This window comes from Pelophylax lessonae (genome assembly GCF_965119305.1).
Source record: "Pelophylax lessonae genome assembly, chromosome: 4".
Lineage (NCBI taxonomy): Eukaryota > Metazoa > Chordata > Amphibia > Anura > Ranidae > Pelophylax > Pelophylax lessonae.
Window position 1 is genome coordinate 154,834,299 of NC_138771.1, and position 16,530 is coordinate 154,850,828.

General features: G+C 47.3%; 1 protein-coding gene across 4 annotated transcripts in view; it reads left to right on the forward strand.

Moving 5' to 3' along the window:
- NRF1 (nuclear respiratory factor 1) overlaps positions 1-16,530 on the forward strand; it is a 155,327-nt gene that overhangs the window by 27,605 nt on the left and 111,192 nt on the right. For 3 of the 4 annotated variants that reach the window (XM_082255980.1, XM_082255982.1, XM_082255983.1), the window contains exon 2: positions 432-687. In XM_082255980.1, the coding sequence (XP_082112106.1) occupies positions 441-687 (247 nt within the window). In that variant the 5' untranslated portion in view covers positions 432-440. Of the gene's footprint in view, positions 1-408; positions 688-16,530 lie in introns of all 4 variants that reach the window. The other variant, XM_082255981.1, reaches the window with a different exon arrangement.

Consider the following 16,530-nt stretch of genomic DNA (forward strand, 5'->3'; position numbering starts at 1 on the left):
AGCCTAAAGTATTTGCGTTTGAGCATTTATACACATTTATATGTGTGTGTGAGTAAAATATGCGGCTGTGTCCTATTTTTTTTTTTTTTTTGTGCATGTATAAATGCAGTTCATATTTTCATATGTAGACGCAGCTGTGTGCATAGGCTTATTGATTGCTATAGTGCTGGACTGAGAGGTGCACAAAACTATCTGCTGTATAGATCTAAACACAGCATTTTTTCGCCAGTGTGAATGAGAGCCCTAAGGATACTCTGACAGTGTGAAAAAAGCTAATTTTTGCGTGAGGCTCAAATTATAGCATCCAATACCCTAAACCTTATGGTAAATAATCCCATTGTAAAGGTGTTTCTGTCTCGTGGAGTTTCATAATGAACTTTCCTTAATTGTAATGTTGTTTCATTATAGAATCTTATGATCTATGTAGACAGTTGGCAACCATGGAGGATCATACAGTTACACAGACGGATAACCTGACAACCATTGAAGCGCATACAGTGGCTCACACTGTGGCTCATTCTGTAGCCCAACAAGTCCAGCAAGTCCATGTTGCTACATACACAGAGCACAGTATGTTAAGTGCTGATGAAGATTCTCCATCCTCTCCAGAAGACACCTCTTATGATGACTCGGACATCCTCAACTCTACTGCAGCCGATGAGATAACTGCCCATCTGGCAGCTGCTGGTAGGAGCGAAGTAGTGATAAATGCTGTTTCTGCTTAGTCATATCATTGTTTTAGTTGTGTGGTGAGCTTTGCTGTCAAATGCTGCCTTTTGCATTCAAATGCAGCACTGCTCGAGCACATGCATTTCAATTCAAAAGGCTGCATTTGACCTATTTTACTACAGTGCAAATTTATCTCAATAGAACCTGCTGCATTCAAAGAAATGCAATGAGACTGGGAATTTGGTGATCTGTGTTTTTACATCCATTTTTGACATCCATGGGCTGAATGTCGGGAGACAACGGAAGATTTTAGAAAAAAAAAAAAAATAGTCTAACATTCAGCCTGTGTGTATGTCGGTCTGTCTGTTCAGCCAGCTTCTGTCGGACGTGCATGCTGGAAAGCCAACATCCCACTGACTCCCGATCAGCGCTCTCAGACAATGGCAGAGAGCACTGATCGGAGTGTTCTGGCGGGGGGGGGGGGGGGGGTTCAGAACATGACAGCTCAGCTGGGGAGATTGCTGAACTAACCTTGCATTGTTAGCATAGCGGCTCAATCCGTAGCTGATAGTGTTTTTTTTTTTTTTTTTTTGTGCAACCCCATGGTTCTAGTGTGTGTCCAGCTTTATGCAGCTAAACGTCCATCTACTTGAGCTCTAATGGTTATCTGTCGCTTTATTATCAATCTATGTAAATGTGCACACAAAAATGCATCAAAAAGAAATAAAATTGACATTTTAAACTGATGTAAGTCCTTGAAGGAGAAGTATAGTCAAAGCTTTTTTGGCTGTATTTCTATTCGTTCGTGACCCGTTTACAGCCAACAGCGGACTGAAGTCACAGAGCCGGTCCAGGCTCTAAAAGGATTATGACCATATGGTCAGGATCCACCCAGAACCCTGGACTGGCACCTGCTGAGCCCAAAGATTACAGGGGTCTACTTGTAATATGGCCCTCTAGCACCAGGCTCAGCTTGTGGTGCTCCCAATGGACCTAGTGTACTCTTTTCTAGCTAAATATAAAAAGTATCCATACAACAGGAACCAAAATGAAAATGATTCTAGTGTGTGTAAACTTCACACAACTTACAGTGCAAGTGTATCAAATATTATGCAGTGCTAATACCTAAAAGTGAATTTGTTACAAAAAAATTCCATATACGAAAGAACAGATTTCCAAAAATGTCATAACCTAGTTCATAAATCATGCATTCCTGAAATAAACGTGCATGAAAAGCTCTGCACAATATTTGCTAAATCTGTACTGCTTTCTAGCTGTCGCAGGTTATGTCAGTCTCTGAAGCCCAGTACCAGTCTCTAAACACTCTCTGAACAGTCTTTGAGTAAGCTCAAGGATGGGACAAAGATTTACTTGAATGTGACCCTCAGGTGCAGGGCTCTGCATTACACTGCTTTTTAGACCTCTGGGTACCATGTCAGCCACAGAGTGCTCTCCAGCAGTGGCACAAACTTTAATGTGTCTCTAGTGTCTCCCTTTCATGCAGATATCTTGGTAAGTGGAATCTTCATCTTAATGGACATCATCTCAACTTGGTGAATATTGTCGTTACATTTAGGGACTTCACTGATGCTCAGGATCATTGTTTTATAATAGAAGTCTAGCCAATCCCTAACTAAGCTTAAATCTGCTCCCATCCCCTTCTAAACCCTATTATTTTTACCCCGTGAAAGGAAGATGTGTATACAATTACCTATTCTAAGAGTGGTCCAGTCCAATGATCAGCTTTTAGTGGTGGCTTCACTGTAGAGGAGGAACAACTGACAACGGATGCACCATAGTAAGCCTATGCGTGACATCGTCACCCAGGCCATGTAGCGGTTGTCCGCAATCTCTCCTCTGCACTGAAACTGGACACTGAGGAGTTCATGTGACTGTACCAGATCACTCTCAGAAAAGATAAGTATTGTATATACAGTGCCTTGAAAAAGTATTCATACTCCTTGAAATTTTCCTCACTTTTTCATGTTGCAACAAAAAAACATAAATGTATTTTATTGGGATTTTGTGTGATAGACCAACAAAAAGTGGCACATAATTGTGTAGTGGAAGGAAAATGATAAATGTTTTTCAAATATTTGAAAAGTGTGGCGTACATTTGTATTCAGCCCCCCTGCGTCAATACTTGTAGATACTGTAGAATCCCCTTTTGTTGCAATTACAGCTGTAAGTCCTTTTGGGTATGTCTCTACCAGTTTTGCACATCTAGAGTGAAATTTTTGCCCATTCCTCTTTGCAAAAAAGCTCAGGCTCTGTCAGGTTGCAGTGAGAGCGTCTATGAACAGCAATTTTCAAGTTTTTCCACAGATTCTCAATTGGATTTAGGTCTGGACTTTGACTGGGCCATTCTAACACATGACTATGCTTTGATCTAAAACATTCTATTGTAGCTCTGGCTTTGTTTAAGGTCATTGTCCTGCTGGGAGGTAAACCTTCGCCCCAGTCTCAAGTCTTTTGCAGACTCTTAACGGGTTTTCTTCTAAGATTGCCTTGTATTTGGCTCCATCCATCCATCTTCCCATCAACTCTGACCAGCTTCCCTGTCCCTGCTAAAGAAAAGCATCCCCCCAACATGCTGCCACCACCATGTTTCATGGTGAGGATGGTGTGTTCAGTGTGATGTACAGTGTTCATTTTCCACCACACATAGCGTTTTTGCTTTTAGGCCAAAAATGTCAGTTTCTCTATCATTCATTGACAGACACAGCTCTGCTTAATCATAGACTGTAGGGTTATGCTACTCCCACTAGGGATAGGCAGAAGAAAAAGCTTGTTCATGCCTATAGGGGCTGTCCCAGCCGGCATAACCCCTCAGGCTCTGTTATAATCAGTTTGTTCTGCCTAGTGATGGGAGTAGGACTTCGTTCCCTGCTGGGACTTGTCTTGGCTGTAACAGGGAAAGTTTGTGATTTTTATTTTTCTAGTTAGTTCCTGACGACCAAGATCCAGAGGAACTATAAGCAACAACCGGCTGTGGTTTTCGCACTGGATATATATTGATCCTTAAGGTCTCCCAGCCTGGCCTGCGAGCGCGGGCAGGTTATAGTATAGAACTAGGCCATGCCACGACAGTGCCCCCGATGGATGGGGATAAGCCTGCCAGTGGATCATCTCGCTGGGAAGCAGACCTGGAATGCCCTAAGTCACAGCCTCCCCTTGGCTAAAAGCACCCCCATCTCTGGTGGGAGGTGATCTGTTTGGGAGAGGTGCCCGCCTGGTTCAGCGGTATGGTGGGTAACATGTCCCCCCACTAACCCTGGAGGTCGGGTGTTGGGCACGGGCCCCTCCCTGGAATGGTCGGACCTTAGGGGTTCCCTGGCATCAAGGAAGCCTAACTGGCGTACCCCTTGCCCCCCCCCCCCCCCCGTGGGTTTTCACCGTGGGGGAGGGGGGGCAGTAATAATGCGTCCGGTTTTCGGCACAATATGTGTTGATGTGTTGGCATCTGCAGATGTTTCTTTTGGCCGCAAGGTTTTGCAAGCTGCTGTTTAGAGGACCTGATCCTCTATGAGGGTGTATTTGTTTTTTTAGGTGGGCTCCAGTTGTTTTGTTGAGCTCCTGTTGCCTGGTTGGCTACTGTTGCCTGGTTGGCTACTGTTTAGCCTTGGGAATTTTTTTTGCTGTTTCCACCACTCATGTTTAACACTGCTTTGGGATGTTCCAATGGTTACGAAGATCAGGAGTGGTGTCCGTCAATGAACAAAAGAGAAAATGGGATTTCTGACTTGTAGGAAAAAACATTTCTCTGATGTTCATTGACAGACACAGCAGTCACCCCTCTCTGGAGTTGTAATTATTCTGACACTGCTTGTAACTAAACAGAGTACCTATAGCAGAGAGAGGGTGTATACCCCCTGGGACTGCCCATAGGCATAGCCAGATTATTTTTCTGCCTAGTGTCCTACTCCTGTAGGGGGCAGTATAACCCAATGGTTATGAAGATCAGGATGTGTCTGTCAATGAACATCAGAGAAATGTATTTTTTGGTAAGTCAAAAATCCCATTTTTCCTTCCAATTCACATTTATGTGCTACTTTTTGTTGGTCTATCACATAAAATCCCAATAAAATACATTTGTTTTTGGTTGTAACATGACAAAATATGGAAAATTTCAATGGCTATGAATACTTTTTCAAGGCACTGTGTTCTTCTTTTCACAGGGGGGTAGATAGAATAGAATTTTGAAGGGATGTGGGAGCAGGTTTAAGCTTAGTTAGGGTATAGGCTTGACTTCTGTTTCAAGTCTCAGTTTAGGTGGCTGGAGCGACTCTCTGCCCTATTCTGTCAGCGTCTTTATTTAATTTATAAAGCCATGTCTCCGTTTTGAATGCCCTGGTTTTCCTGCAGCTTTTACTCCAGGTGACTGATTTTTGAAGATTTTTTTATTTATTTATTTCTTTAAGATTTTGGTACCCCAACCTACACAGTTGATTGACATTGCCTACATTTTGAGTTTCTGTTACAGCACTTATGTCACAGTGCTTCCCCATTGTGAGACGCTTCATAGATTTTAGTTGAAAATGTACAGTGTCCTGGTTTCTGAAAACTTCCTGTGATGCCAAGTGTCCTCTTTACTCTTCAGTATTAAGAACCTTATCCTAATTACCCCTTATGTGATCTGCTCTAACATACTTTACTTCATATAATTCATCAGTACTTGTTTTGCTATAAAGCCTGAGTTTCAGACTCTGGATTTTGGACCATGCACAAAAAGTCCTTGATCGAACAGATCTAATTTTTCTTATGTTTTTTCTGAGTAGGATGGGCATAACCCCCTCCCATCTCCTTCATTGAGAAACCTTCTCTATCTGGATGTACGAGTCAATCTTGCATTGACCCCCCCCCCCCCTTCACTACTGCTGTACAGTATTAGTGGTCTAATAGTCTATAAGCTATGCAATGCATATCTCAAATTCTTGTTTTCAAATCCCTGCACCAGATGTTCATTTACTTTGCTTTACCTTGGGAAATCTCTTCTCTTAGACAACTTGGTATATTAATCCTACAGGGCAAAGGCTGGATAGTCAGAGGCTGCAATCTTAAGGTTATTGGACATTTGCAAAGCTTTTACACATGCTGCCCTTGGGCATACCCCTATAACTACCCCACTCCTTGAGACCTCTGTATTTTGCTAGTGTCCTGTAGGTAATAGACCTCATCTCCCTTACGGAGAAGTTTCTATGCAGAACTAGTTTTTACTTCAAATCACTTCAACTCGTCAATCAACCTCTTTACTGCCTTCTACTACAGTAGAAGCAGTGCCTCTGCATCAATGTAACTTTAGTAAAACCTTGGGAATCCTACCAGCACCGCCTGCTATAGGAGTGGCCTGTAATGTTGCAATGTGGATAAGTAAGATAGGTTCTTCCTTTTATCAGACAGTTACTGAAGCCCTAAAGGCAAGTATCCGATGAAATATCTCCGCTATTTGCCATGCACTTTTATTGGTGTCTCCTGAATAGGATTTGTTTTTACGATTAAAACTCAGGAAGCCAGGAATTGTGACTTTTTATTTACTCATTAAGTGTTAAAATATTCTAACTTGGCAATAATATTTCACCATTCAGAGCTTAGTTTCAGGTGGATATTTATCACACCACAGGTTGCACTATTACCACCAACTTCTGTCCAGAAGGTACTAATGTACTAATGTGCTTCCTCCTGCCCTTTGCCAAGGGGACTTCGCTACAAGACAGTCAACACCTGGGGTGCTTTGTTTCATCTCATGAGTACCACACAGGTAAAATACCCTCACTGATGGCAATGGCAGCAACGTGCTAGGGAATTGCAGTCGTCATGGTTGCCTCATTCAAAGCTCAATTCCACTCAAGGCCCCTCCAATACAACATTTTGTTGGCCTGAAACAGTCTCCATTGCTTGACTTCCCTATGCTTCTCTCTTTAGGCAACCAAGGAAATCGCTAGCACCATATCGGGGTGCAATCAGACAATGTCATTGCATTCACCTATATCAGTCATTGGGGTGAAACCAAGAGTCAGGAAAGCCTTAAAGGATGTAAGTCCGATTTACTCATGGACAAAAAAATACTGTCCAGCGATCTCTGCTGTCCACATCCCAGGAGTGGACAATTGAAAAGCAGATTACTTCAGTCATTATAACCTGTTCAAAGGAATGAGCTCTTCACCCTGACATATTTAGCCTGTTATGGTAGAAATGGAAGATCCTAAATGTGGACATCCTGGCTTTCAGGTTCAACATTTTACCTGTGTTTGTGGCAAAGGACCAAGGATTTTCTCTAGCATGGTTATCAGATGCTCTGGTGATCCCAGGGTCTCCATTCAGGTTAATATATGCCTTACCTCCAGTGTGAATTCTTCCTCGACTGCCCTGCAATATAGAGGAAGAGGTGCTTTTCCTTGCACCAAAATGGCCCAGAAGAACTTGGTACACAGATGTACTCAAACTTTTAGAAGATGACCCCTTACCTCTTCCGAACAGGCCAGTGTAACATTAAAAAACCATACCCCGTGGAGAAACCATACCGTCGTCACTTCCGGTCTGAAACAGCTGAGCAGTGCGCATGCTCAGAGCCCCGGATACGTAAATGAACATGAAAGAATTTGACAAGTGCGCATGCTCAGTGGGCATGAAATTCTCACGGCACTGTGTCTAATGTAATACTTGCGGCAGGTACATTAAAACACTTTGGCTGCAACATCGATCATCTCCTCTGCTATCGCTGTAACTTCCCTCATCTCCGGTAATTGTCTTTTTGTCCGGTTTTTGTCTTGTGTAAACATAGGCATTTAAACCTCAGAGGCATTTCAGTACCTCCTATTCTGGCTTTTCTACATTTAAGACTTGACCAAAACTTGGCTCTAGGCATTCTTAAAGCACAGGTTTTCACTGTGTCCATCCTATTTTAAAAGCCTTTGGCTTCTCCCCCATAAAAAGCTTTATTCAAGGTATCTTAAAGATCAGACTCCCATTACAGCACCCTGTGCTTCTTGGTAACTCAATGTGGTCCTCTCTATCCTGCATTGAATGTCTCCTCTACTCTCGCTCTTCCTTTTAGATTACTCTAGAGAGGGCTGTTTTTTATTTTGAATTTACCTTTCCCTACATTTAGGGGTTACGGGTATTCTTTAACCCCCAACTGTTCACAGATTCTGGTTGGGGCATTCTTTAGTTACCTGACATTCCATCTCTGCGCGCCAGGGTTAGGTATCTTAGGCTTCAGCCGTTACCTCACGAACCTCCTTATGTTTTCCCAGTGGTAGTTACTGGGTTGTCCTCCACTTTATTGTTGAGGTCCATTATCCTTTTTATATAAGGCTTCCCTTAAGGGTGCTACCTGTCCTGTTCTGGAACTCCAGATTCTTCCTGGTGCCTTTTTCTTAGTAGTAATTTCAATATTGTTCCCTCATTTTTTTTTTTTTTTTTTTTTTTTATCCTGCCTTTCAGCCAATTCTTTTTTTTCAGATACCCTTCCTGTAAGATTTACACATTGATTGGATCTTTGTGTTGCACACTCCTCAGTTGGGTTGACAAATATATCCCTGTGTCCCTCAATTGGCTTTAAAGAAAAAAGGATTTCTCTTACGTCCTCCGACAGTCGCCGCCCCTTCCCAGTTCATCACCAATGGGTATTGACCTTTGCTCCGTAGGAGTAGCTAGGCAACAAGAATTGTTAATACAAAGCTTTTAACATAGACACACCCCTAGGGGCTGTCCCCTCAGTCAATACCTCCCTGCACCAGCATTCCCAACTCAGTTTCTTTGCCTAGCTTAGGAGTAGCTGGCTATCCTGTGCTGGGGCTCAGTCTCAGCCTTCTACCCTTTCTTTGATTTTATTTCAAGTATTTTTCTCTTTTCCTTGCTAGCTGTTATTTTGTCAGCCTTAGTTTAGGGATCTCCTGATGAAGAATCATCATGCGGAGCTGGGTCTCGGACTGGCCGCCCTGCATCCCAGGGCTGATAGCCAGATGGATCCCCAGCCTGCCATCGAGCCTTCAGCTTAGGTTTTACCCTGGCAGATTGAACGACCCATCCCTGTTCGCTGCAGGGATGCTGACTGTGAGGTGGCTACCTCACTGGACGCCATGACTGCGGTCCACAAGCGTCCTGGCTGCGGCACTGCCCTGATAGCGGTTTGTCGCTGGAGACGGCTCCCCACGCCATCGGGTACGGTAAGCACCTTCTGTGTGGGGACCTTCTGTATGGGTGTCAGTCTGTGGCTGTGTATACCCTCCATGTCTGTGTGACTGCGGGCTCCCTGTCAGATCCCCGGGGGGGGGGGGGGCATCCTGCTCTGCTGTTTTATTATGCTCTGGGTGCAGTTTGAGTGCAGACGTGTGTGTGCGGTGATCGCTGCGGCGATCCGCCATTTTATTTGACTGTATACTGTGACCGGCCCTGTCTATGCAGCGCCGTGTTTTGGCGCCATTCGCCGCCATTTTGGCTGGCGATACTGTCCATGCACATGGCGCCATTTTATTGTAGCCTTTTTCCTCTGCCGAGTGGCCATTTTGCTGGAGCCTTCCATAGGCTATATCTATCAGTCAGCATTGCATCACTTCCTCTTTTCCCGGGAACAGCGATCGGTGGCAGCAGTCTGGTGTGCTCTCTCCAGGTTTTTACCTGTCTGTCCTGTCATTCCTTGCTCAGTGTTTGTCTATTCCTGCGGGGTCAGTGCATACAGCAGTGTGTGGTGGGCTGCGCTCGCCGTGGTTTTAAAGGGCCAGTACCTTTTATTGCTTTTCTGTACTGGGGCATGGATTCTCAGGATAGCAAGTTTCCCCCCGCCCTGGTGGGGGACCAGGGGGCTGCTGCACCCCCCGAGGGGGCCGATCTGACCACTGTAGTGGCTTCCCTGGTGTCTCAGGTGCAGATGCTGCTGGTTGAACGATCCGCAAAAAGGGCCAGGTTATCCATTTCCTCTGATTCAGAGGGCGATATGGCTGCTGGGGCTGGCGTGCCCTTCTCAGGGTCCCGCTCATCTTTGGACCTTGCGGGAGAGCCTGAGGTGCAGGGGGTTGATGTTTCTCCCCCTGGCTCGCCTGAAGAGCTTGCACTCATGAATGAGCTGATTGCCTCCATAAAGGACCCCTTGCACTTGGAGGATGAGCCTACTCCTCCTGCTAGGATGTCTGCTTTCGGAACACAGAGGGCTCGCAAATCAGCGCAGGTTTTTCCCTGCCCTGCTGAATTTCACCATACGGTTAATGAACAGTGGCGCAATTTAAAGAAGCCTTTTACTGTGCCAAATAAGTTTAAATTACTTTATCCGTTTGCGCCTGCCACCGACGAGCGTTGGTGTGTGGCGCCTCCGGTGGATCACGCGGTAGCCGTTTTGAACAAAGCTACTGCGGTGCCCTCCGAGGATACCCCGGTTTTCCGGGACCTTACGGACAGGAGAATAGAGTCTCTTGCCCGTCATGCCTATATGGTGGCTGGTTCTATGCTGAAGCCTATTTTTGCTTCCATTATGGCGGCGCAGGCTGTTGCTGATTGGACCAAGATGCTCAGGCGCACCTTGGCGGCTGATTCCGCTCCGCCTACCACATTGGCTATGGTGGACCAGATCCATCAGGGTGTCATGTACTTGTGTGATGCGGACTTGAATTTAGCTCCCTTGGCTGCACGCCTGTCCAGCGTGGCGGTACTGAACCGTCGTCTGATTTGGCTGAAGAATTGGTCTGTCAACCAATCCTCTCGCAAGACGCTGGCGGATTTTCCCTACGCGGGATCTCGTCTTTTTGGCGAGGCTTTGGATACCCTGATAAAAGGGGTTACGGGGGGCAAGAGTACTCTCCTGCCCCAGTCTTTCAAGCATAAGTCTTTCCGTGGAAAGCGGAATTCCTCGTCTAGGCCCTCTCAGGGGTCCTTTCGTGCCTTTCGGTCGCAGTCCAAGGGCAAGCCCTTCAAAGGCCAAGGCTCCCAGAAGAAGCCGTGGGCAGGGAAGCAGAAGTCCGGCCAGTCCGGTTCGACTTCCCATACCACTTCCGCCTGAACGGGCGCCCTCACCCGTTTCTGGGGTGGGGGGACGTCTGCGCGGTTTCCTACAACCTTGGCTGGCCCGCGTTCGGGACATATGGGTTCAGGAAATCGTTCGATCTGGTTACAAGATCGAATTTCTCTCTCGGCCGGCGGGCAGATTTTTTCCCTCAAATCTTCAGCTGTCTCCGGAGCGCTTGCAGGATTTGCACCTGGCGGTGCGGGACCTGCGGGCCCAGGGAGTGGTGGTCCTGGTGCCTCATCGGGACAGATTTCGGGGGTTTTACTTCAATCTGTTCACTGTGCCCAGAAAGGAGGGCAAAGTGCGTCCGATTCTGGACTTGAAAGCCCTGAACCGCTTTGTGCGGGTTCGCAAGTTTCGCATGGAATCCCTGCGCTCAGTGGTGGCTGCCCTGAGTCCGGGGGAATTCATGGCCTCCATCGATCTGAAGGATGCGTACCTACACATCCCCATTTTCGAGGGTCACCAGAGGTACCTTCGATTCGCCATTGCGGAGGATCATTACCAATTCGTGGCGTTACCTTTCGGTCTCGCTTCGGCTCCGTGGGTTTTTACCAAGTGCTGGCGCCGGTTCTGGCCCTGTTGCGAGCACAGGGCATTGCTGTCTTGGGGTATCTGGACGATATCCTGATACGGTCAAACGCCAGTCAGAGCCTGGTGGCCGACCTGTCTACCACGATGCGGACTCTGCAGGAGTTCGGTTGGACCATAAACATTCCGAAGTCGACTGTGTCCTTTGGTTCGCCTTCCCTACCTGGGAATGATTCTGGACTCTGTCCAAGCGAAGGTCTTCCTGCCGGAGGACAAGCTTCGGACTCTTCAGGACGAGGTCAGGTCCCTCAGGGACAACCGACACTCGTCTCTCCGGACATGCATGAGATGTCTGGGTCTAATGGTTTCGTCTTTCGAGTCGATCCCTTTTGCCCAGTTTTCACACGCGGGGTCTCCAGGCGGAGGTTCTGACCGAGTGGGACGGGCGGCCGCAATTTCTGGATCTGCGGATCTCGTTGAGCCAAGACACCAGAAGGGGTCTTCTGTGGTGGCTCCAGTCCCCGGCGGTGTCGGGGGGCAAGTCTTTTCGTCCATTGTCATGGACGGTGCTCACCACAGATGCCAGCCTGTCGGGCTGGGGTGGTGTTCTGGGCGTTCTGTCCGCCCAGGGAACTTGGTCGGAGGAGGAGTCCTCCCTCCCGATCAACCTTCTGGAATCAAGAGCGATAAAGCGTTGCCTTCTGCGATGGACGGACCGGCTTCGGGGCCGTCCGATTCGGGTTAAGACGGACAATGCCACCGCGGTGGCTTACATCAACCACCAAGGGGGCACCAGGAGTGCCCGAGCGGCTCGGGAAGTAGCCGACATCCTGTCTTGGGCCGAGACGCACGTCCCGGCGATAACGGCAGTTCACATTCCGGGGGTGGAGAACTGGCAGACGGATTATCTGAGTCGCCAGACCCTGGACCAGGGAGAATGGTCCCTTCACCCGGATGTCTTCCAGATGTTGTGCGCGAAGTGGGGTTCCCCAGATGTGGACCTGTTCACGTCTCGTCTGAACAACAAGGTGGAAAGGTTTGTGGCAAGGACGCGCGATCCTCGGGCAGACGCCTCAGACGCGTTGGTGGCGCCCTGGCATCAGTATCGTCTGATGTATGCCTTTCCACCGATTCAGCTGCTGTCCAGGCTTCTTCGGAGGTTAGCCTCGGAACCGCACGCGGTGATTCTGGTGGCGCCGGACTGGCCTCGCCAGTCCTGGTACGCAGATCTCGTAAATCTGGCGGTCGACGCTCCATGGCGTCTGCCACTTCGGGAAGATCTCCTGTCTCAAGAGCCGATATTCCATCCTGCTTTACAGTCGCTGGCTTTAACGGCCTGGCTGTTGAAAGCCAGGTCCTGAAGGATAGGGGTCTCTCCCCTGAGGTCATTCCCACTTTGATCAAGGCCAGAAAAGCCTCTTCGGGTAAAATTTGCTACCGTACTTGGAAAGCATACTTTGCCTGGTTGTGAGTCCAGGGGGTATTCCCCTCGCTCATACTCGGTGTCGAGAGTGTTGGCTTTCCTCCAAACTGGAGTGGACCAGCGTTTGGCGCTGGCCACAATTAAGGGTCAGATTTCTGCGCTGGCCGTTCTCTTTCAACGCCCTGTGGCGTCTAATTCATTGGTTAGCACCTTTGTTCAGGGGGTGCGACACTTGGCCCCTTCTAGGAGGGACCCTCTACCCCCATGGGACTTGAACTTGGTTCTGTCCGTGTTGCAACAGGCTCCCTTTGAAAAGATCAGGGAGATCTCGTTGTCTCTGTTGTCCAAGAAGGTTGCCTTTTTGGTGGCGATCACTTCGGCTCGCAGGGTGACGGAGCTGGCAGCTTTGTCCTGCAATTCTCCCTACCTGGTGGTCCACAAGGATAAGGTGGTCCTGCGGCCTAACCCATCTTTCCTTCCGAAAAGGATTTCGGAATTTCACCTGAATGAGGACATTGTCTTGCCTTCGCTCTGCGCGAAGCCTAAGCATCCGAAGGAGGTTGCCTTACATTCCTTGGCTGTTGTCCGGGCGATCAGAGTTTACCTGTCGTCCACTAAATCTTTTCGCAAGTCAGATTCTCTCTTTGTCCTTCCTGAGGTACCTTGGAAGGGCATGGCGGCGTCGGCTGCGACTATCGCCAAATGGATCAGACAGATCATTGAACAAGCCTATGCCTTGAAGGGGAAGGTTTCTCCTTTTCCTGTGAAGGCGCACTCTACCAGGTCTTTGAGTAAGTTTTGGGCTTTCCGGCATCAAGCTTCTGTGGCCCAGGTGTGTAAGGCGGCGACTTGGTCGTCCGTTCACACCTTCTCAAAATTCTATAAGGTGGATGTTCAGGCATCGGCTGATGCCTCCTTTGGCCGTAAAGTTCTCAGTGCGGCAGTCTCCTCCTAGGGACCCTTGTTTTCATGGGCCCTTGGTTGTTGGGGTGTTTTACCCCTGGGTTACTTGTTTTTCCTGGGTTGTTGCTCCTGTTGAGCACGTTTTCCTGTTGCTCAGTTGGTTCTCTTACTATGGTAAGTTCCTTTCTCTGATGTGGGTACTGCGTTGCCTTTTTCTGCGGTTGCCTTTTTCTGCGTTTGCGTCTCCCACCCCTCATGTCTACACTGCTTTGGGACGTCCCATTGGTGACGAATTGGGAAGGGGCAGCGACCGTTGGAGGACGTAAGAGAAAACGGAATTTTTGTAAAATCTTACCGTAAAATTCCTTTCTCTGAGTCCTCCGACAGTTGCCGCCCCTCTTTTGGGGTTTTTGTGTACTCTTACTGCTATGCTACCAAACTGAGTTGGGAATGCTGGTGCAGGGAGGTATTGACTGAGGGGACAGCCCCTAGGGGTGTGTCTATGTTAAAAGCTTTGTATTAACAATTCTTGTTGCCTAGCTACTACTCCGGAGCAAAGGTCAATACCCATTGGTGACGAATTGGGAAGGGGCGGCGACTGTCGGATGACTCAGAGAAAGGAATTTTACGGTAAGATTTTACAAAAATTCAGTTTTTTGTACTTGCCGTAAAGTCTTTTTCTTGGGAGTCCATTGAGGGACAAAGCTCCGCTCCCTCTGTGTCTTGGCTCTATGCACTGCTTCCTCAAAAAACTAAGACAGACTTTCAATGTTTTATTTTCTGCTTGCCATTGGCGAACTCTTGAATGCAGCAACAGAACATATAACTTACTATATCCCTGTGTCCCTCTAAAAAAACAAAAAAAAATGGTATGTACAAAAATCTTAGTTGCCTGGTACACCTACCATGCAGGTTAAACTAGTGTATTCCCTTTCTGATAGTAGATTCATGCACATTGACACCGGCTGTTGCAAGAATTACCTGCAGAACCTGCAATTTAAATTTAGGGTTAGAGACTTTTGCCATTAAATGATTAGCTCTTGGACTAAATCTTGCTAGTCCTGGACAAAGTAGTCTTTTTAAAATGAATGCTGCTAGTAGATAGTTTTCCTTACAGTGGAATGATTGAGTCCAAATAACTGCATGTTACCGGTTTAAACATGTTCAGCCAACAGTCTATATGGGGTGTACTTACTTTTTCCCATGGCTATAGATTGTACTTACTCTCCGGATCGCTGTACGCTGACAGCGGTAGGCTGGTCAAACGGCGGGCCTTTGAAGGAAAGGATTGCTTATTATACGTTTCCATTTGCACGTGGTTATCCAACACTTGGATTGATCTTAAAGACTTTTTACATTTATGGACTTTTTTATTATTAATTTTTAGCGCTACAATTTTGCTTGTTTTTATAGCTGGTACTGTGGCTACTCAAATAAGAGTATTGTGGCTGGTAAAACATTTCACGCCTATTTCAACTGTATGTTTAGTGGTTTGTCCTAATATCTGTAACAGTACCAAACAAATGAAATGCAGTCGGATGAAGTGATTTTGTTGCAATGGCATTTATTTGACCAAAGAGCTATCGTAATTTGCTGCTGTGTTGCTCCTCTTCACTAAAGTCACAAGTGAACAGCAGATCAGTCCACAGTCCACATGCTGAACAAGAGTTCATATTTTCAGCACCAGTTATACATTGAATGTAATGTTGCATCATACATATTTTATACAATTTATGAAAGCTTTTTTTGTTAAATGCTGTTGCATCCATTAGAAAGTGCAGCCTCACAATGTTTCTTTAATACAGTTTTCGCCAGTAGAGGGCGCAGATCCAACATAAACTTGCTTAATGGAGTCTCATCGGCAAAGATTTTCTACTAAAGACATTGCAATTACAAAGTTTTATGGAAAACACATTTGGGTTGATTTACTAAAGGCAAATATACTGTGCACTGCAAGTGCACTTGCTCCAGAGCTTGGTAAATGAGGTGAAGATTTATCTTGCAAAGATTACTCAATTACATGCAAGGGGAAAAACCCCCAAAAAACACCATTTCTCTTTCTTTTATTGACGGATGCAGCTTCTGATCTTCTTAACCATTGGGGTTATACTGCCCCTACAGGAGTAGGACATATAGCAGAAAAAAAGTCTGGCTACACCTATGGGCAGTCCCAGGGGGTATACTCCCTCTCTCTGCTATAAGTACTCATAGGTACTTTTTTTTTTTTTTTTGTCTAGTCAGGAGGTAGGACCTAGTTCCTTGCTTGGATCTCTGGTCCTGGCAATTTTTTTTTTCTTTTCAGATTTTTTTTTTCTCCTGTTTTTTTTCCTGTGAGATGTACGGTCAACTGCCGGACTGGGCGACGGGTTGGATAATGTAGATCCAGTAGTCACCTCAGTCTGGCCAGCGAACTTGCGCAGACCTTAGCTCCACGCTGGCCTGCGAGTTAAACGCCTCACGAGATCGCATTTGGCCGGATCTCGCAGCTTTTCTCCTGGCGGACAGCCCCCCATTTAGATGGCGAGGGGTACTGTCTGGAGCAGTGCCCACCAGGTTCCTGGTATGGTGAGTAGCTGTCCCCCCTCTTCCTCTGGAGGGTTTCGGGGTGGACGTGGGCCCCTCCATGGGACGGTCGGACTCCTGGTTTCCCCTCCTTCCCGTAAGGAACCCCCCTCATCTTTCTCCTCATCCTACCCCCCCCCCCCCATCACTTATGCTGGGGCTGTGTGGGTGGTCTGGTCCACCTCCTGGGGCGGGGGCAGGGCCTTATGCAGATGGGAGCCGGGGGTGGTGGGGAAGGTGCACCTCCAGCGACCGGACGATGGGCTTGTACCTGGTGGGGCTCCTGCCTGGGCCCCCTGTCCTACCTGGGCCTGTCCTTGAGGCCTAGGGATTCCTCCTAGGTCCCTGGGAGCCTTGTGGCACCACCATTTTGTTGTAGCCTTGTGCTACAATGCACAGCGGCTATGTTTGTGTAGTCTGGCGGCCATAATCCTTTCATTTCCTG